The following is a 21844-nucleotide window of genomic DNA, read 5'->3' on the forward strand; positions in this document are numbered from 1 at the left end:
GGCTTACCCTGGAGTATTTCCAAACAAGGAGAGTACTGCACAGAATCATTATGCACTGAAGGGATACCAGACACTGGACAGAAAAACTGAAACTGATGCATTCTCCTGCCAGGGAGGGGCACCTGTATCACTCAGCTGCTCCCAGCTACTGATACCTTTCTTCCCTCTTGCACCTTCTCAGTCCTGGGTCTTGCCGTCCTCCATGGGCACTGTACAGGGAAAGCAGCTGCAGGCTAAGGAGGCCGCAGAGCCCACTCCTGGGGGTGGGCGTGCCGGGGCTCCCTGCCTGATGCAGAACAGGTGCAACATCCGTGCCAAGAGCCGGCTCCATCACCACTTCGACACCCACCCCCCCCACGACCGACAGAGGAAAACACAAACTTCATATACTATTATCTTTTTTAATTCTCTTTCATAATTCTTGTATGTTTAGAACATTACAGTAGGCACGAAGGGAAAAATAACTGCATTTTTAAATGCAATCTGTCCAAAGTATATTATAATATATGAAACCATGCCATTATCTTTTAGGGAAAAAAAAGCATTCAAAAATTAATTTGATATTAAGGTTAAAGATTAAGACCAACATCCAAGTAAGCCATTTGTAAGGTTAAGTGCAAGTCGTGTTTTCATTCCAGTGAGTTTACAGAGATGCTGGCATGACGTGTATGATTTGAAACAGTCAAATCCTCGAAGGTTTCTGCACTTGGGTTTAAGTAAAAACTAAAATGTCAGCATAGTTTCAGTGGCTTTCAATTTCCTGTTTGATCTCAGAAATGTACGGATGGTCCTTGCCATGAGCTACTTCCATGATGGCAATGGCCTAGGAGAGAGAGAACAGGGGTTGAGAGCCTGAAGCCAGTCCCCTTGCCCCTCCCCCGGGGCTAACTTTAATTCAGGCTGGACCTCTCTGCTTGAAGGCACAGGATGCAAACCGGCTTTCAGAGCCTGTGTTAGCCTCCAGAGTCTGGCTTTTTTTTTTAAAAAGAAAGAAGGACAAGATTCTCTCACATCCAACTAGTCACCCAGTCTCGACTGCTGAGGAAGACATTCTTCAGCAGCTGAAGAAATGATAGAGAAATTGATTTAGGGACAAACCTTTTTGATTTTAGTTCATATTACTGATGTGTAAGACATGACTAAACTGTTTTTCCCTTTCAAAAAGTGCATGCTTACATCTTTATACATATTCTTTAAAATCTTAAAAATAGGCACAAGTTTCATGTGAGGAATCCAGGGAGCACATATTTAATAAGGTTTCTTTAAGTGCAAGAGTTTCCAGTGGCTCCATTACTTTCTAGCTGTGTGACCTTGGGCAATTTACTTAACTACTCTGTGCCTCACTTTCCTCATCTGTAAAATAGGAATAATACATACCTCTCAGAGTTGTTGATACACATAAAGTGTTTAGAATAGTGCCTGGCATATAGGAATTACATACTTAATGTAATCCATAATAATTTATTTTGCTCTTTTGTATTCAACTGTATTCTTCACAGATCGAAAAACTTAAATTATTCCCACGTCCCCCAAACAGGGAATTTTTGATGGCCTGTGACTCTGACGGGCCTTCCTTTCTATTCTACCATTCTCTTCCTAGATCTCAAACCAACAGGAGTGCAAGCCTTCAGGAATCGCCTGGTTTAAATGTCTCTCCTTGCCCTCTGCATTCACATCAGGACACGTGTTTCTTCCTCAGATGTACTCTATCCTTCAGTGATCAGCAGTTAGTTACTTAACAGCACTCTGCCGTTGAGACCTAACTGGTTAATTTTTTTCCAACCTCACCAAGGCAATAAATGTCATCTTAGAAGACAAATTCCACAGTTTATAAACAGAAAATTTTATTCTTAACTCCCACTTCTAGGCTGGCTCAGCCCTGGCCCTTCCATTTGGGATGTCGGACCTTACTCCATCTTTCCGTATACTGTATTGGGAAGATTTGGGGAATCTGGAGAATTAGGCATCCAGGCCTAGTCCACGGCCCCAACTTTCACAAAGATTCTCTTAACAGGTATAAACAGACTGTCCCAAAGGTTATATTTTAACAACTTTTGTCTTCTACATAAATAATAATTGTCCCAAAGATTGTATTTTATCAACTGTTGATTCCTATATAAACAGCAATGAGAACCAATACTTGGCATAGTGGCTGTGCTTCTGTGAGCAGCAGGGCCTGGCCCCTGGCCCCTGGCCCACTGGCAGGTCCTGGCACATAACCATACTCAATGAACGCTGACAATGATTACTAAGCCTAATTTAGAAACTGCAAATGGATAATCCTCAGGCTGAGGGCCTCTCCAGACCCAACTGCCTTGATTTCACCACAATCAGGCAACACGAATCTGTAAATCCTAAAGGGCAGAAATTTGGAGAATTCCCTCACTATGGTCTCCTGACCTATCCATGGCCTCTTTTTTATTTTTTCTTTCTTTTTATCGGTAATAGTGGACCAGAAAAGACATTTTAATAATGCCAGCCTCGTATCATGATCACATACTTATAGCACTTCCATGGCTTCCCAGGGGACAAAGGGCAGTACCCCCTTCCCCACAGCCGTGAACCTGTAACCACAATGTGGACACCCCTTTCCCAACAGAAGGGTCAGGATGCAAACTTGCCAAAGGCTCAGTTACTTACTACCCTGCCGCCTGCCGAATCCACCCCCTCCCACTCCTATGGCCGGAGGGCGGCCAAGCGCTAGTCTTTCTCGACGACCCCGTCAGTCACCCGAGCCCTGCAGGAAGGGAAGTGTGAGGAGTCTGTCAGGCACTGGGCGTCCTAACCTCCCATCACACACATACCTTCTTCAGAGCTCTCTCCCCAGCAGCTTTGTTCTCCAGGCCCATGTACAATCTTCCCAGCTTCAGCCACATGGAGGCCACGTTGAGGGAGTACAGAGGATAGTGCTTACTGGAAGAAGAGAAGAGACAACAGGCCACCTTGTCAACGGCTGCCAGGAGCCCACAGGCCGGGTGCAGTGAGCTGTGGTCGCCCAGCTGACGGCCACACTCTCCACAGCAGGCAGGCTCCTCCAGACCCTGGCAGGTGCTGGGTGGAGGGCATGGATGGTTCAACCCTGTCTACCCATCGTGGATGCACTTCATTTTATGCAGTTTGTGTGTTTCTGAAAAACCACATAAAAACTACAGGGGAGATCCTATGGAGAAACATGTACAAACACAGCATTCGGTCCCAGCCCCAGATTTTTGTCTTTTAGGTGCACGCATCGCAGGGCATTGGGAAAATTCCCTCTTTATGAGGACAACAGGCCTATCCCCTCATATTAAAAAGATAGTATACTTAGAGATACAAACATACCAATGTCTCAAGACCTCGGCTTTCTGTCACACTCTATGATATCAGTTGGTTTGGCAAAATTATAAGCTCTCTGAAGTCAGGTACACACCTCCTACTTCTTCTAGATATTCCTTCTCTATTGCCCAGGAGAAGGCTTTGTAGACAGCAGGTGTTCTCTCTGGTTTTAACTGAAGGCTGACTGATGGGGCCTGCCTAGGAAGGAGCCATCTCCCTAGGAACAGAGACCAGGAGGCAACTGGTGTGTGTGTGTGTGTGTGTGTGTACACATGTGTGTTCGAGGTGTTTATTTACAGGCTGGTCTGTTCTACCTGCTCTATCCTCAAAGCCCATCCAAAACAGACACATTCTAGCTGTATTCCTAGGCAGCGGGCAGCTCGCTGCCCAGAGGGATCCCTAGAGCCAGGAACCAAGAGAAGGCCAGGGCTGGGCCCCCCGGAAGAGCTCCCTAAGCTAACAGAGGGTCCAGCACAGCAAGCCCTGCTGGGAGAGCAACCACAAGGCCAACATTCACTCTCATTCTCTGTCTCTCTCCCTACAGATCTACAGAGGGAAGTGTACATGGCCCGATCTACAGAGGGAAGTGTACATGGCCCAGAGGACTTCCTCACCCACCTCAGGAAGAAGGATAGGCTTTGAGATTATCCCTAAAGTATCAAATTCTGTTTCCAGGAGCAGATTTTAGGAGCTGGCTTCCCCCATGGGCTCCCCCTGCTGGCTAATCAGGGCACTGTGCGGTACGTGGAGGGCCGACTGGGCAGTGGAAATTCAGACTGGACGTAAACTTTACAGTCTCCAATCTTAGAACTTGAAGAAGTACTGAGGGCTTCTCAAAAGCCCTCAGGGTGCTTCTGGAACACAGAGATTTCAAGTCCAATACCCAGAGATTCTGATCCACTTGGTTCTGGAGAGGACCCTGTAAATGCATAATGTCAATGTGTTTAACAGACGCCCCAGTGATCTGATTTAGGCCAGCCAGGCCCTGAAGTGGCTACTCAGAGCCTCCTTCTGTCACCCACTTTAAGGTTTACTAACCCTCTCAACATGGGAACTTCCCCATGGTTAACATTCATTATTACTACAAGTTAAAATCCCACTTATTTTATTCAAATCTAGGGGAGGATATTAAATAACCACAGACAACACACCAGTCCCAGAGTTTCCCCATTTGCAAAACTGATGCTGCACCCTGTAAAAAGCAAAAGAAGGGGATAGAAAAGCAGGGTTTCTGAGACCACCACTAATGGATTACTAAGTGCCATTTAACTTGGAAGGCATGGGAAGGAAACGAAACAAACCGGTGGCTTTTTAATACTGGTCTGAATTAACTACTGTGGACGGAGCACCCTGGATGGGTCCTGGGAGGGATCCTGCCCCGGCACCCCCTGCGGCACCTCAACCTGCCTCCCTGGGTGCCTCTTCTGGGTGGTGGAGGGCACAGGCCGGGCCCAGTGGAAGCACCCTGCGCCTGCACCTCAAGATGTGTACAGAGGAGAGAAAGCTGCTCCTGGCATGCTCCAACATGACAGCGTCAAGACAGAACAGCCAAGGGACCATTCTGAATCACCCACTTCCATTCTGTGCTAAGATGATGGGAAGAGCCACTGCGATCACCTGTAGGGCTGGATGATTTTCCGTCCGTACCGCAGGGCTCCCTCCCAGTCCTGCATGTACAAGCAGACGCCCATGGCCTGGTACATCATGTGCAGCATGTACACGTTACTGTCCTCAAACACGCAGCTCATCTTCTCCTGGCTGAGCTCGCAGATCTCCAGCAGCTCACTAGGGGGTGCTCTGGAGTCAAGGAAAGGACAGGCCTGGCAGATCAGCCAGGAGGCTTCCCAAGGCCCCAGGGGCAAGGAGTTAAACTATTTTGTTCACTCCACCCCTACCTTCACCCTCCGAAAAAGTAAACTACAGAAAGCCGGGCAAAGGTGAAAGGAGTCATATTTTTCTGGAAGAAAGAAACTAGGAAAAACTGGAGACCTCAGCTGTTAAACACAAAGAATTTTAGCCACAGGGAACAGAGCCTCCTTTCAGCTGTAAACAATGTTGATTAGAATCAAAAATTTTCAATTTTCTAGTTAAATTTAAATCCTCACCCAAGCTGAGAACTTTCGCTAAAGTTCTTAAGGAAAAAGTCCCCACCATGGGAACGTTCTTTTTTACACTCAGAAAAAAAAGTGCCTTTCTCCCATTTCCTGTCACTGGTTTTCTTCCTTTCTTCAGTACGAATCTAATGCCTTTTCAACACCCAAGAAAATGCTATACCGTAGCGGTTAAGAATATGGATTATGCTAGCAGACCTGGGGCAAAACCTGGCTCTGCCCTGGTGAACGGTGTCCCTTGGGCAAGTTACTTGCTATCTATGAGCCTGTTTCCATCTGTTACACAGCAAAGCCCTTGGTGAGGCGCCTTGCCCAAAGGAAGATACCCAGTCAGTGAGGGTCTTCAAGGAACTGTTCTGCAGTTTTAGACAATAAAAGTCTTCCACAAGGATGTGCTCCTGAGCAAACTAGTCAAACGAGGAGAAATAGATATGGTCAACATCATGAAATGCTGATGTAGTTGACTCCAAGTGATGGATGGCGAGTAAGTCTTTAAACATTTACCAGGACACATCCTTCCTCCCATATTCAGAATCTGAAACCCATTCTTCTCCTGTTCCCCGTGCCCAACTCCCCAACACCCCCTGTAAGGGAGGGATGGTTGTAAAGGATATATTTGTAGTGCTTGGCCCGCCGGAACTCCTCAATGACATTGCGTGCGTATCTGACCATGTCACGGATGGCTTCTGCCTTTGGGGGGTCACTGAGCTTCCGGATTTCCACCTTGGCCTTATCCTGAGGGAAATGTCCACAGGTTACTTCCCATGGAAACCATACTGATGGGGAAACCTCTCAAATAGCACGTTTTCCCATGCAGAGGTAGAGGCTTACCCATTCTAAAGTTACAAAAGAATGAAAGGGAATCAGGCAGGGGTTCTAAGAGAAGTTCAATACTCATTACTTTTTTTACAAAAAACCAAAAATATTAATTTTCTAGACCCTCCTTATCTAGGCAAGACACCGAGGATATGTTTGCTGTGGGCAGATATGTGTGTTCAGACATCTGTGAAATCAAGAGAATAGAATAAGGAGGGGTGGCACTGACAAAATAATTTGCACAATGCCAGAGAAAATTCTTCAGATTCTGGTGAATAGGTGGGAAAGCTTGAACATGTTTCTCATGTGCTTTTTCCCTTCCCACTCTTTTGAGCAGCCATTTCTTTTCAAGACATAGCAATTTGGCAAATCCTTCTCTTACTTGAACAGTGTGATGGAAATGTTTTAATCAGCTGCGAGAATCAGGTTTGAACAAAGATCTGGTCTAACTGGATTCCCCCGGGGCTATGCTAGTAAGGCGGGTTTGAAGCCTCAAAAATACGACAGGAGGAGACGCCCCAAGTCAGACAGGGGCGCTCGCCTGGCACAGAGGCCCTGAGAGAGAGAGCACAGTCGGCACTTGTGCTGGGTTGGGGAGTTTACCTTGTCTTTGGTGGTGCATTCCTGGCACTCACAGGTGAAGAAATAAGAATCTCTTAACCGGTCATTCCTGTCTTCTGTCGGGTACAGGAGGTCAATGTAGCTGGTAAAAACCTAAGGGGGTCCAAAAAGTTGATGCTGCAGATTGCTACAGGCCAACTCACGCCTTACCCTGCCTGTCGCTCTGCAAACATTCCTGATGGTGACCGTGCAGGGGGACAGGAGGGCCAGAGCTCAGGATACAGTCTTTACCTTAACACACCGAATTCCTTAAACTGAGCGTCCGCTAGTGTTGTTCACCTCCTTGTGGTGGAGAGAAAGGGCTTCTCTACCCATCTCCTACAGAATCAAGGAATCCCTAAAATGGTAAATTGGAAGGTTGAAAGCATCCCGCTTCCTTCCTCCCCAGACAGCAAGCTGTGACTCTGGCCCAGCAGTAGATGCCCTTGTCTTGTGTATAGAAGCAAAGGCCACGATGGGCAAAGAGCTTACTCATCCTTGGGACTGGCCCTGCACTATCTCTTCCGGGTCTTTGTTCAGCCTCTTTGATCTCACAACCTGGGACGGCCTAGATGCACTGCTGGGTGGGTGCGGGGGGAACACGAACACACACACACGGCATGCTTCCCTTCACCCTGCCATCAGCCGGCAGTGGAGCAGGGAGCTCAGCTCAGCAGGCCGGGACAGGCCGGCACAGGGAGGATGCAGCTCCGGGGCCACCAGCAAGCTGCTGCCGTACCCAGCCGGGCCACAGAACTTGGAAGAGTCATACCTTTGGGCTCATCAAGTTCTCCCGTCCTTGCTTTTTTCTAACGGGCTCTATAACTGAGACTTGGAGCATATGGAGGAGGCCGGCATTTAACTGTCCATTATCTACTCACTGGGATGGCACTTGCTGCTCATCCCACACCATCAGGCAAACGTCTGACTGAACAGATGGATGTCCCAAAGCCGTCACTGTGCCAGTAACCTCGGGCGCTGGCAGGCAGGCGAGGGTGGGGGACCCACACAGGCTAGGTGCTTGCAGGTGCCCTGAGCTCTCCCCAGTGCAACAGGCGGTGACAGAAACCCTGTGGCTCATCTGACACCCCAGGGAGTGGCTTTTTCCCCTTTGTAGGGCAGGTAACCCCCAAAACAGTGACTTTCCCAAAAGGAGGAGACTGCATTTCTGATTTGTGGCAGCAGGAGGGCAAAGCAACAGGAGCAAGCCTTGCCCTGCCCCAGTGGCCAGAGCCTGCCTCAGCTCTTTGAAATGACTGATGGGCACATGGTGCAACAGACAGAAGGGCCCAGGAGATGGCGACAAAGGCCGCTCGTGGCCCAGACACAGCCAGTCCAGGTGACAAACTGCTCCAGGCAGCCCCAAGCATGGGTCCTGGTGACTTAGGTTCCTACTGACTGCAATCGGCTGTTTTAACAGAAGAGGCACTGGGCAGCCTCCACAAGACATTCGGAAACCAAGATGCCCTGACTCAAAACAAGATGCCTTCCTCAGGATGAATTCCACAAAGGGTGGAAAGTCTGATCGGTACCTGGGGCGCGGGGCTCCCAGTTTAGCTGTGGGTTAGTTAACAACGTCCAGAGAAACCGAGGCCCGTATCATTTCACACACTCATCATGATATTTAAACAATTCTAAATATCCAGACATGCAACTTAAGAAATAGCATTAGAGATTATTTAAACTGAAATGTACCTAAAGTGGGTGATTACATTCCCTAAAACTTCATGTGTCTTGCTAGGGATATTAGGATTTACTTTAAGAAAGTATAGCATACATCTGGCAAGGCCTGGCCAGAGTTCTCAAGGCTCCTGACATGGTAGTCATGGACCCACAGCACAGGAAAGGAGAAGGGAATCGCTGACCAGATTCGCTCCATATCCCTAAGTTAGGGAGGGAGCTAATGGTGGCCCTTGGCCACAGACTGCCTCTCTGTCCCATCAGTGTGTACACCTGGCCATCAGCATTCCATTCCTAGAAAGTGAACCCTCCCAAGTTCAGATGTGGAACTGATACGACGTGAACCACTGATGTCACTTGGAGTTGTAACTCGTTAGCTACTGCCGGGTTGCTTTTCTCTTTGCGGGCCAGGGGGGAACAGGCCAAAATTCATGAATCAGAAACAAACTCAAACCCAATTATTTGGAAATGGGAATACACAGACTCTAAGATGGCATTTTGGTCATTTTGGCAGTCTCATTTTTCTATAAATCTTTGTGAGGAAACTTACTCGAATTTATTCTTCCCTGGTTTCTTTTTCTTGGCCACAGATGGACATGGCGAGCGCCAAATGGAAGCCGAAAGTTTGGATCATGCCACAGGTCTGATCCTGAACCCTGGAGGGACTGAGGATGGTACCCACCACCACGGCTGCCCTCGGCCATGCACTCACCTCCTCTCCTGGGTGGATTTCCTGTACAGCTCTGACTTCTGCCAGGGTCCCCTTGTAGGTCACAATGACATTGGGGCAACAACTATGATTCATCAGTGCAACACTGTCAATCAGAAGAGAAAACCCAATGTTCTCAGGAAGGCAGGCGGACTGTTAGGTAACTCCTTGGCCACTTACTTGCTAAGTTACAGAAACTGGATCTTTGTAGGACATTAAAAAAATATATATATATCGTATATTAATGCATGTATGTGGAACCTAGAAAAATGGTACAGATGAGCCGGTTTGCAGGGCAGAGGTTGAGACACAGATGTAGAGAATGGACATATGGACACCAAGGGGGGAAAACTGCAGTGGGGTGGGGATGGTGGTGTGCTGAATTGAACGATTGGGATTGACATGTATACACTGATGTGTATAAAATTGATGCCTAATAAGAACCTGCAGTATAAAAAAACAAACAAAACAACTAATACTAAACTTTCATTGGGTTATTTGTATGGAAATATGTTAATATAAATGCTTCAGACATTACATGAAATTTCTAAAAATCTTATATTTGTATTTGTATGGAAATATGTTAATATAAATGTTTCAGACATTACATGAAATTTCTAAAAATCTTAAAAAAAAAAAAAAAAACAAGTATCAGGCATGTAAGTTTCCTTCATGTCTTTTCATCACTTGATAGCTCATTTTTTTAGCACTAAATAATCTATTGTCTGGATGTACCACAATTTATTTATCCATTCACCTACTGAAGGAGATCTTGATGGCTTCAACATTTTGGCAATTATGAATAAAGCTTCTCAAAAAAAAAAAAAAAAAAAAAAAGCAGACACTAGCACACCATTGTAAAGCAATTATACTCCAATAAAGATGTAAATAAATAAATAAATAAATATTAAAAAAAAACAAAAAAGAGGGGCTTCCCTGGTGGCGCAGTGGTTGGGAGTCTGCCTGCCAATGCAGGGGACATGGGTTCGGGCCCTGGTCTGGGAGGATCCCACGTGCCGCGGAGCGGCTGGGCCCGTGGGCCGCAATTGCTGAGCCTGCGCGTCTGGAGCCTGTGCTCCGCAACGAGAGAGGCCGCGATGGTGAGAGGCCCGCGCGCCGCGATGAAGAGTGGTCCCCACTTGCCACAACTAGAGAAAGCCCTCGCACAGAGATGGAGACCCAACACGGCCAAAAATAAATAAATAAATTAATTAAAAAAAAAAAAATCTAACAGGTGGCCATCAGAGTCTAAGAGGTTGTTGTGCATGCAATTATGACAATATCTAACATCTTAAATTTGAACAATACTGAAAAGTGAAATCTGCAATCCAAAACGGTGATATCTAAGCCAAAAACAAAACAAAAAAACCCCGCCACACAACGATAAAAACAGCAACAACAACAAATTCCTTCCTGTTAGATGCAGGACTCAAAACTCAGCACCTACAGTGAACTGCCTCTCCACTGGACACTGTACAAGGCAAATGGGCTGTCACTGCCAGGCAGCTTTTTATATCAGAGTGATGATTTCTAACATGCCGTCTTCAGATGCTGAGAAATCGCCACCGCGGGAGATGCCGGCTTCCTGAGTGAGGGTGTGTGATCCCCTGAGAGACCTGGAGGAGCCCGTCTGAGTCTCTGCACCTCAATTTCCTCATCTGGAAAATTGGGACATTGCTGCTCCTGCTGCTTGCGGTCTGCTTTACAGGGACGGCGAGGACAGAGAGAGTCGCCTATGCGAGGGCTTTGAGCTTTCTGATTATATCAAGGTCAAAGTTCTGAGAACAGAAATTTCTAAACTACAGGGGAAAAGTGCTTCATCTCTGAAAATGCTGCCTTGGAAATCACAATGCTGATATGATTTCTGCCAAAGGGATTTTTTTCCCTCCAATTAAAACTGCCTGGATCCAAACTGGGGCTCAGATGGGCACTCACATCCCTGTGCATCATGGCTCTGGTGGCCGGTGTGACTCGCCTGACCCTCAATGACCAAAACCCCTTCTCCTGTTTGCTCCATGATCACAAAAAAGCAAGGGGGTTGGAGAGCCTGATGCAGAGGAGCTGCCCCCGGACTGTCGTGTACCAGGGGAGCGGCTGCTAGAGGTCTGGGTGAAGGGGGTTGCTGCCATGGGCAGGGCCATGCGGCGGCTTCCCTGTCTTGTCTGTGGGGAGGGTCACCTCCACCCTGCTTCCCGGCAAGTCATGCACAGGGAATCAGGCCCTAGGAAATCTGATAAAGAAAGGCACCAGAGGTTGTTCTTAGTGGAAGAGCAGGTTTCTAGAACCATTTTGCAAAAGTATTAAGTAACTCATTTCAAGACAGACTCCTGGCGATCTTTCTCATGAAGGCGGGGGAGCTGCCCGAAGGCAGGACACCTATCACAACTCAGGCTCTTGGTACCGCCGTTCTCTCGGCAACTGCTGGACACGGTGAAACCTCAAGCACCACCACCCTTAGCCTTGCTTTCGATCTTTCACGTACCAAGAGCAGACATTCCAGAGCTCATTTCAGGGCTGAAGATGTCAAGATGAGCCTTCTAAGGAGGATCTAATCACCTTTCTCTTTTTCTCCTTCCTTTTCCCAAGGGCAAAGGTCCCAAAGAACCTATCCCCAAACCACTTCTTTCCTCACCATCAGAATTCAAACTGCAGATGACACCATTTTGGCCACAGAAACAGTAATACTACTATGGGAATAAACATTTTGTTTCTCTGGTTCGAGAAAGCCTGTGACAGCTGATCAGGGGACATGGACCTGAACAGATTCTTCTCTTTCAGACCCGTATGATGCACAGAGCTGGGCAGCAACAGACAGACCTGTAGGGCTCACGTGCCATCCATGGCCAAGGCATGGGTGTTAAGGGTTTCCTGCAATCGCTTCAACCTAGAGGCAGAGGCTCCTGTAGTTTATATTAAGCAACATCCCTTTAGATGAAACTAATCTACAATGTGGAGGAACTCAAGACAGGGGATGCAGGAAGGACTCCTTTGCTCCATCTGTGAAGCCAGGGCTTGATGTCAGGGGACTGACGCATTTGGAGACTATCCTGTCCATCAAATAGATAACGGCAAAGCCATGCTTGGCAGTCCATTACAATCACAGCTATAATGATCTCCGTTGCTCAACTGGCTGGCCTTTCTTGAATTTCTTGAGTATTCCTAACATAAAGAAAAATCCTATATAGTTCTTTGAAATTTTTCCCTAGTTCACTACTTTAGCATATTCTCCCTCCAAAATGTGCTGTTTCTATACTGGTATTTTTCAAAAAGGACAGATGGGCAAGAAGCTTACATAGTCTCTATGTAAGTCTACAGCCAATTCTTGGCAATTAATGTTTTCCTTTGAGTGGAAGAAACCCAAAGATTCCCAGAACCACAGACATGCAAAAAGCAAATTTCTCAGCAGGGCCTGGGCTGTTCCTTCTATGCACACTCTAAAATATTCTTTAATAACGACTCTCTACCTAGCAAGACTTAACAAGCAACTGTTGTCTTAACTACTAACTTCAGATCCTTAAATGCAGGGGAAATATTTTGAAATCTGGCATAATTAAAAAGGGGACTTAATTCACTTGGAGTTTCATGTCTGCCACATGCAGTTAGGGAGGTTATTTAAAAATCAAAAAAAAATTCAAATTAGTGATAAATAAGTAAAAAGAAAAGAAATGAAGTCACACTCAGCCTACTCAGGAAATATTGCTGATCCCAGATGAGAAAGTTCTTCATCTTCAATTGTGAAGCCATTACAGTTAACCTGCAGTGAGAAAGGAGGGGGAGAGAGAAAGAAAAACAAAAATGAGCTAAAGCTTCTCTCTGGATAGAAATCATTTCTTTAATTTTGACCTTTAACAAATTAACTAGGAAGATGCTTGGTTTAGTGATTTGAAAACCTTTCTTCTGGCCAAGGTATCTTATGTTCAAACACAGCTTACAGATCAGTCTCATGTGTAAACAAATATAAGCAGAACTGTCAGGGCTGAAGCACCCTTAGTCTAGCCCACCTGCCCACGGTAGCCCAAGAGCACAACAAACCACTGAGGCTCCAAGGACTGAAGTCTGCAGATCTGCATGGGAGTCAGGACATCTGCGCTCTAATCCTAATTACGCCACAGACCTGGTGTGGGATCTTAAGCCCATCACCGTGTCCCTCTGCCCTCGGTTTTCCACCATTAAAAAAAGGAGTCACTTAACCTGGTACCTAGCTCATAAGGTGAGGTGGCAAATATGAAGCCTTTACATAGCTAATCCAACTGCTGTCCATCCCCTTGAGAGGCAGGGGGACCAAGGCCCTGAAGCTACTTGGGACTGAGAATGTTCCTTCATGCCTCAGCCACATCAACTACTGGCCACTTGTTCATCTTTGAAAAGAAATATTACATTGAAAATCACCAAGGGCAGCTCTCAACATCCTGGAAGTCTAATTTAGAGCTCATAGGCTGAAAATAAGGACTATACTTCCCCAATTTCAGGCTGTTTCATAAACTCACTCTTTCCACAGACATCCACCGAGGAACCCTTATACGTTGGGCACTGTGCAGAGCAGGAAGAACGGGCCAAAATCTGTGCTCTCCAGGAACACCCAGGCTCCTGGGAGACACTTAATTCAGTGGGTGTTTTTCATTTGGATCTAAAACGTCACAGCTGGAAGGGGACTCGGTCGCTTTACTTTTCAGATGACGAAAATAAGGTCAGAGAGGGGCAGTGACTCACCCAAAGCCAGTGGCAAAGGCTGAGAGCCCTGCTCTCCCCCACTGCTATGAGGTTGTCTGTGAAGCCCGCATGCTGAATGATTTCCCCCCCCTGAGCTGCAGTCAGGCTCCTTCCTACCAGACACACCACATTGGCGCATTTCAGGCCAAAGGATGGGCTTTTTAAAACTAGCACCCACTGAGCACTTACTCTGGGCTAGGCATCTGGGCTGGGTGCTGCATATTCACCCTCTCATAAATCCATAATACTACTCTGGCATAACCCATTTTACAGATGGGGAAACTGAGGTTCAGGGAAGTCAATGATTAAGTGACTTGTTTTAGGCCATATAAGTAGCAAGTGGAAGAAGAGGAGTCAAAATTCAAACTAGACATTCTGATAGCAAAGCCGTCAGAAACACAAGTATTTCTTTTCACTGTACCATGCTGCTTCTAAAATTGTTCTGATCTCTGATTCTTAATGTTGCAATTTTACTTAAAATTGAAGGGCCAGTGTCAAAGGCTTGGAAATCTTGGTACCTAGAGAAGTAAAGGCTATGATGGGTTTGACTTGCAGTTTTTACAATTCAACACATTTACAATCAGTATTTACAATTTTCAACATAAAAAGAGATGACCGTAGGTTAGTAGAACAATATACAGTTTTTGAAATCCTGAAGTGTTGGGTATTTTTATGTAGAAGACGTAGCATACCATTTTTTGTGCCAGCTTCAGGTACTCTAACCTATTCTGTCATCAGGACATCAACCAACTATCATTAATCAGTGACCATCAACCAACATTATGTTAAGAGGAAATCAGCACCTTCATTCATTCAACAAAATTTACTGGAGCACGAAGTATGCGTCCTGCACCATACTAGGAACTGAATGATCTATACCCAGTCTCAGACTGGATACTAACATGCCTCAGCAGTGGCTGAGGTACCCACAGGATGACAACAAACGTCTGCAAAGTGGAAGAACGAATGAGAGAATTTAGCAATTTTACAGCTGATCTAGGGACCGGCAGCTCCTGACTAGCTTTGGGGGGTCGGGGTAGGAGACTTGCCCCTTTGCTTCGTAATCTCTTCCTCTTCGAGGTTCTCAGCTGGACTGTCTATGACTCCAAATGCTTTCAGGCTTCAATGCTGCACGACCACTGGTCGGCTTTATTCCCTCTGCCGCCCTCCTCTCACTGTGGAGGAGGGAGTGTGTTTCTTCATTGCAAAGAACGGCTCCTGTGAGCAAAAGGCTCATCACTGTTCCTTTCCTGGAGGTGGGTGGTAATGGTGTTTAAGCCAACTTGCATAGCAATTTGCCTGCTAGCTTTCCCCTCCCTTCTGAAATATCCCTAGGGAAGAAAAGTGAACTTGCCTGTTAAGAGAGATGCATGGGCCATCGTGCTTTTTTTCCAAGTCAAATCAGGCCTAAGTGCCTTACTGAAGCTATTCTCACGATCAGCATTTAGACAAGACGTAGGCTGCACACCGAAAGTACTTTCCCAACCATGCATATGTTCCCGGTGATGAAAATGCACCTCAGCGCTGCCGAAGGGGTGCAGTCACCTTCTGCGGCCAGCTGCTGCTGGGCCACCAGTTAACCCACAACACCCTCCCACGAACCAGAGGGAGGAAAGGGCTCAGAGGCTGGAACAGCAGACAGGCAGCTGAGGGCTGAAAGGCAGGACCAGAAGGTGGCATGGGGCTGGAACAGCACTTTTCAGTTTTGCTTTAGAGTTGTCTTTGAGGGTACTGAATGTCCCTTTTCAAATTTATATATGGAAAAAAGATACGTATGTGTGCGTGTATGTGCACCTATGTGTACACACACAATCTCAGAGTGGATATTATGATTTGATAAGTATAAAGTCTTTCAAGGAATTAATTACCTATAGTTATATATGGGTGTGTGTGTGCATGTGTGTATATATATATATATATATATCTGTATCTATCTCCTGGATTTTCTGAGTCAGTCCTCTGAGTCATTTTCAGCACAAATATATTTCTTCTTGTGACACCAAGTGCCTTGATTTTTGGTTAACTATGGTCCCATATCTACTATGTCAACATTGAGAAGTCCCATCAGCATGCATTACTGTGTTGGAAAAAAGTTATTTTTTCCACAGCTAGCAGTGAAAAGATACCTATATTTATTTCATCTCTCTTGCTTTCTCACAGAACCATGCCTCATCTAATCCAGAAAAGAAGTCATGTATCTAGCTTTTTAAAAAATGGAAGAGAAGTCAATTCCTCAACTTTGTACTGTCACCCAAATCCACTGCCTTAGGATGCTTAGGGAAATATGCTGTAATAATCCCAGGATCATATAATGAAATCAGGAAGGTTTTTCATTATGTCTGTTAACACTCATAACTTGAACCCATTTTTTTCTTTTACCGAGAACAGCATTTTTTTTTCTGATTATGACAGTCACACAGTAGAAATATATCCATATAAACATAAAGTCTATCAAGGAACTCATCAAACTGTTCGCAGTGTTTCTCACGGAGGGGTTGAAGTAGGTGAATGAAGTGGTGATGACTCACTTCTTTCTTGATATGTGCAATTTTTAAAGTGGGAGAACTATGGGTGCTTTTCATCTTTTCTTGTTTTTAGTATTTTCTTAAGTTATCCATGCTCATTGTAGAAAATCCAGAAAAATCATCCAACAAAAAAGCAAAAATTTTCCACAACTCAGGAGATAACCAACAGTGAACTTCCATTTCAACTTTTTGTTTTATGTAAGTAAATTTTCATATTACACATACCCCTGCTCTTACACTTAATGTTATATCGTCAGTGCTTTTCACATCTTCAGATATTCTTTGAAATTTAATTTATAAAGGTTACATAACCTTCCATCATAAGGCTAAGCCAAAATTTATTTACCAGACTCCTACTGCTGACCATTTATATAATATGTACTTCCTTTTCTTTTTCTCTTTTTTTTTACTTTTCTTTTTTATTTTTGGTTTTAAAAGAACCACGCAATAAACAACTTGCATGTCAATTTCTGTCCATAATCTCTGACTACTTCCTTAGGCTAGATCTCTAAAAATGGAATTAGTGGGTCAAGGGGTATATAGGCGACGCTTACTCTGTTCTGAGATGAAAATGTGTAAGTTATCTACCCAAGCTGTTTTATCCATCGAGGCACTGAAGGCTCTGGCAGGGGAATGTTAACTACTTGTGCCCACAGAGCAGTATCCCAGCATCTCTCCTTCTGGGAAGGTCACCTTCAACTACACGTTCAGCTTGGAGGGGAAAACGCAAGGGTACGTTAGGGAGAGAAATCCAATCTGGTAAGTCACGCCAGAAGAGCCACCCTCACGGTAACAGGAAGACTGATGCAACCAGACTGTGCCCAGCCAAAGGGTGCCGGCCGCACCGTCTCCTCATGTCCTAGCCATGCCCAACGGAGCCTCGGCCTTTCCAAATGGCTGGCTGCCAGTTCCTTAGCGCCTTTAAGTTGCTCTTGTCTAGAAGCCTCTTTAATTTTTTTTTTTTATCATATCTGATTTTGGTAAACCTAGGCTCCTCTAAATAGGATTTCTTAGCAGCCATCAGGAAAGACTTCCTGTACGTAGACCCACTTGGGCTCCTCTCCGTGGTGACTATCCTTCCTGGGGCCGTCTGTGTTTGCCTCTATTTATCAATACAGTGTTGGTAGGAGTCAAAAAACAAAACAAAACAAAAACAAACAACCAAAAACAGCCCACTACTGTCAGAAGGGAAGGTTTAAGAGAAGAGTAAAACTTAATGTAGGAACCTCAAATGGTCTTTTCTATCCAAAGAGTTTCCAGTATGCCATGGTACTGGGGCACTGGCAACCCCTCGGTTTTCATAAACCCTTCCTGCAGCAAGAGGCAGAGGTAGGGCGAATTTCCTATGTGCCACCATCAGTGAGGGCCAGCACAGACAGGACCCTGATCTGCTCAAGGTCACCTAGCAAGGTTATGCAAAACAGGGCCCAACAGGTCAAGAACCATGTTGCCAAGTAGATGCCATCATTCTACTTTCGTTCATCTTCACCGACCACGTGCTGGGGAGAGGGACTCAGGCACGGAAAGGTTAGACTAAGTGTCACCTGATGCTCCCATTCTTACCTGTGCGAAGAGGACTACCAGGCTATGGTTGTCAGGGAACTCAAGGTGCTTGGAGTAAAAGTGATGGAGAGCAGCAATGTCACTCTGAATCAAATCCTTCTTCTCATTGTCTAATTTATCCAGATCTGTGGATAAACCATTATTCAGCTGGTAGAAAACTCTGGATTTCTAGCTATATCCTTTTGGTACTGTAAATGGCATGAAGCGGCACAAAAAAATACGTGGAGCCCCCAGGAAATACTCCTCCTCCTCATTTGGTCTAATTGATAAACCCTAGGGCAAGAAAAGCGTGCCATTTCTTTCTTCTCTTCCTCTGACAACTGGAAGTCACTCAGGACAGGGAATTTCAACTGACCATTAGCAACAAGGTCAGGAATGAGTGGCGATGACTGATAACTAGCTTGGTCAAGTCAAGGGCCCCCCGATTGGCCCTGGAGTCTATGTCATGATCGAGAAAGTGGACAGCCCCTGATTTAACGCCTTTCAGTAAGGACGTCAGCTGTTTACAGGACTGCAATTCAGCAAAGATCCGAAAAATACTCAGCATGCCAGGAGGGCCAGCAGGAGATAGCGTGGGATGTAATAATTCATCCTGTAAGTTCCTACTTCCCCTTAATTATTTCCTAGCAGTCCTAGCAACTCAGAAAAAAAAAGTTATATTCATTTTTCAAAACAGCACACAAGTCAAAATAAAAACTGGTAATTGTAAAATCCCCACCACCACTAAGAATCCAGCTATCTCTTCGTTTCCTCAGTCCTGTCTAATTCACAGATAATGTGTGGGTAAGACAACTCCTCAGCCAGTCACAGGGAGACTTACGTGATTCAAACTCCTTCACGGCTAACAATTTCTCTGAAGGTGTTCTCTCTGGGTGGATTTTCTAGTAATTGGGGAAGAAATCACACAGACACAGATTTCAACACCTAGTGCAAAAAACAGTGCTTTCACTCGTACATCAACATGAAGAAAAAGGCAATAGTTCTGAATGAAGTAAAGAGAGCTAGCCAAGGAGTCTGCCATTTGGGCTCTGAGAGCGTTTGCCTAACATCCAAATCCAAAGGACTCTTTTGAAAAGCTTTTAAAAGCATCTGCCCCGTTCCTAACACCCTGATAATGCTATGCACACAGTAGGCTCAAAAATGCTTGTTATGGGAAAGAACGGTGGCTGGAAAACAACTTTTTAGGTCCCTGACTTAAAAGGACCGAGTCTACAGATGAACCATCCCATTTATTATTTCTCCTTCTAAAAAGGAACAAAATCAAACCCCCCAGCCATTTTACACTTTCTTTAAGCATAGGCTAAAATGATCTCAAATTCCATGTTTTAAAAAGAACACTTTCGGTTGTATCCGTGAGCCCAGATTCACTTGAAACGTGTTGCTGGCTTTGTTCTAGACACCCCAAGAGGAGCTGACAATAGTAAACCCGCCAGGCTTTGAGAACATGAATAAACTTGGTGTTGACAAGAGTTCAAACGCAGAGCTCAAGAGCTGGCCCAAGGCCGTGTCTTTGTAATCGGGCTATTCAACTTGGGTATACAGGTGGTCCAGCCGGGCGCTCTCACCTCCCTAGTTAACATGCTAGGCTTCCCCCTGGTAGTTGGGTAGCCTGTCTCCCCGAATCCTTTGCAAGTGACTAGAATACAAATGGTCTGGTTTTTTAATCATCAAGTCCTATAGGGATGAAAAGATGGCCAGGTAACTTTTCATTTAATAGACTATTAGTCATAGTAGTAATTATAATAAAAGTTGAATGAAACTGGTATAAACTCATCATGGCTTTCAGACTACCCTCCTGGTGCCAAAACATTTCAATAGTTCTTTTTTAGAGCCGAAATCTTCTCATTCACAGGATCCATTTCTATAAGATTAGTAAGTCATTTTGCCTGGGAAAACTTTTCATTCAGAAAGGGCACCTGCTCCTTCTGAATTCTTAAACACCACATTTTCAATAACATCGGGAGGTGGGGCTGGGGGGGAACCAGCAGACTGGTCACCCAATCCTCCCAAGATGCTTATGGATCAAATGGGATGGCTTACTTGCCCTGACACCTCACCCAGTCACACCATTTTCTCCTACCCTGTCCTTCCGACCAAGTACTTGGCATACATTTAAAGACGACACTTAGTAAGGACCCAAAAGTTAACCTCCTCCAGCAAAAAAGCATTCTGATTTTTCGGTCTCACTCTACAGGCCAGCCCTGATGCCTGCGGTTACGCTGAGCCGGCGAAGGGGCATGTCTGCAAGCACCTGACCCAGGCTGAACATAACAGAAGCATGACCTCAGAGGTGAGAAATGTTCTTCTTCTGTTTACGATGCCGAGGAGCCTAACTTGGTCTGGGGACAGATATGAGCTGGTCATGATCACATCTGGTTTCGATGAAGGAGAAAACAAAGTTTTAAACGGAGGGAGGTGGGGTGGGGGAAGGCAGAAAGAAGAGGCAGATGAAATTTCAGCTTTAAAAGAGTTACAGTACAGAGGCCCTGCCCGCGGCTTATCACTAGCAAGCAGCTCCGTGGACATACACCTTCTAAGCTCCGTGCGGCCTATTTCGTCGTGTCACGAGGACAAGTGCTATGGCATTTTCCGCCCCTCCTTTCAGTCTGGTCCTGTCAAGATCAGGAGTCTTATTGTCATGCAATCAATAAGGCCCGAGCAAACAAGGGGTCAGGACAACCAGCCCCGGCTTCCTCTTCGGAGGAAACTGTTGATGGCTGTCGTCATCCCCACCCTCCTCCCCTCCCCCCTTGCCTCGATTCCTACTTTTCCGCTCCTTCTCGTTCTCCTCTCCTTGCACATGCCATGCTGGTTGTTCTACCCCGCTCCCCGCCTGCCAAGGCAGGGCGAATAACCAGACGGGGAGGAGCAGGACCCAGCCCAGGACAGGGGAGGAGGGAGGGGGGAGCAGTGTGCACTCTGTGTCTGGGGAAAGACGGGAACAGTGCAAAGCTTCGAAGGCCAGTCTGGTTCCCTAGGACGCTCCAATTATTGTCAGTCAGGTTTTCACGCCCTGAAAGGCTGTATTTTTCTACGTAAACCTGTCTCATAAAAAGCTCAGAATTTAGTAACTGTGGCTACGTTCCTGGCCTGGGGTAAGTGACATCCTAGCTGCACAGGTCAAACCAACCAGCTCACACCTGCAGCATTGTTCCCAACCCCATCCATATGGATGGGACCGGAAATGGGGGTCCCAGGACACTTAACAAGAGATGATCACCATGGGCCACTCACTCATCCTTCTGACCTTTAAGAAAAATAAAAATAAAACACACTTGAACATGATCCCAATTCCTCACCTGTTTGGCCAGAATCCTTGCAGTCAGCCTTACCGTCTCTGAGGGATTCCAGTTTTCCCCCAAAACAACCATGGGAGAACATTCCAGCTTGTGCATGGGCCAATCTTCTCTCTGGGAAAGTTAAAAAACAATTATTACACACACACACACACACACACACACACACACACATACTGCAATAAAGTTCGAGAAGAGAGGATGCAGTAAGTCCTACTAAGGTCAAGTGAAATATGTTTCCTTTTGGAAAACACGACGATGCTCACAAAAGCTAGGGACGAAAACATCCTTTAAGATAGTTGTGGCTGTATAACCTTGACTCAGGCCTGGCCAAGGTCGTTGGCAAGAGAAAATCTGCTTTGTGTTGTTTCATCAAGCATCTCGTGCCCCTCATCATTCCAAACAACACACACACCTTTCCATTATCTGTGGTCGCTGTCAAGCCACAGGGGTGAGTGACTTGGGCATTAGCCATTGGTTTGGCTCTGCTCCCTACGGCTCTGTCCTGGCTCTGTTCTC

General features: G+C 45.8%; 1 protein-coding gene across 2 annotated transcripts in view; it reads right to left on the minus strand.

Annotated features, from left to right (window-relative positions):
* Positions 1 to 381: 381 nt before the first annotated feature.
* Positions 382 to 21844, minus strand: part of SMYD2 (SET and MYND domain containing 2) — a 51668-nt gene continuing 30205 nt past the window's right edge. The window contains exons 3-12 of one of the 2 annotated variants that reach the window (XM_036860941.1): positions 21329 to 21439; positions 18850 to 18910; positions 18030 to 18154; positions 12918 to 12985; positions 9235 to 9337; positions 6846 to 6956; positions 6041 to 6161; positions 4933 to 5107; positions 2805 to 2913; positions 382 to 823 (exon numbers count right to left, since the gene is read on the minus strand). In XM_036860941.1, coding sequence (XP_036716836.1) covers positions 743 to 823; positions 2805 to 2913; positions 4933 to 5107; positions 6041 to 6161; positions 6846 to 6956; positions 9235 to 9337; positions 12918 to 12985; positions 18030 to 18154; positions 18850 to 18910; positions 21329 to 21439 — 1065 coding nt within the window. In that variant the 3' untranslated portion in view covers positions 382 to 742. The remainder of the gene's footprint in view (positions 824 to 2804; positions 2914 to 4932; positions 5108 to 6040; positions 6162 to 6845; positions 6957 to 9234; positions 9338 to 12917; positions 12986 to 18029; positions 18155 to 18849; positions 18911 to 21328; positions 21440 to 21844) is intronic. The other variant, XM_036860952.1, reaches the window with a different exon arrangement.

This window comes from Balaenoptera musculus, chromosome 1 (genome assembly GCF_009873245.2).
Source record: "Balaenoptera musculus isolate JJ_BM4_2016_0621 chromosome 1, mBalMus1.pri.v3, whole genome shotgun sequence".
Lineage (NCBI taxonomy): Eukaryota > Metazoa > Chordata > Mammalia > Artiodactyla > Balaenopteridae > Balaenoptera > Balaenoptera musculus.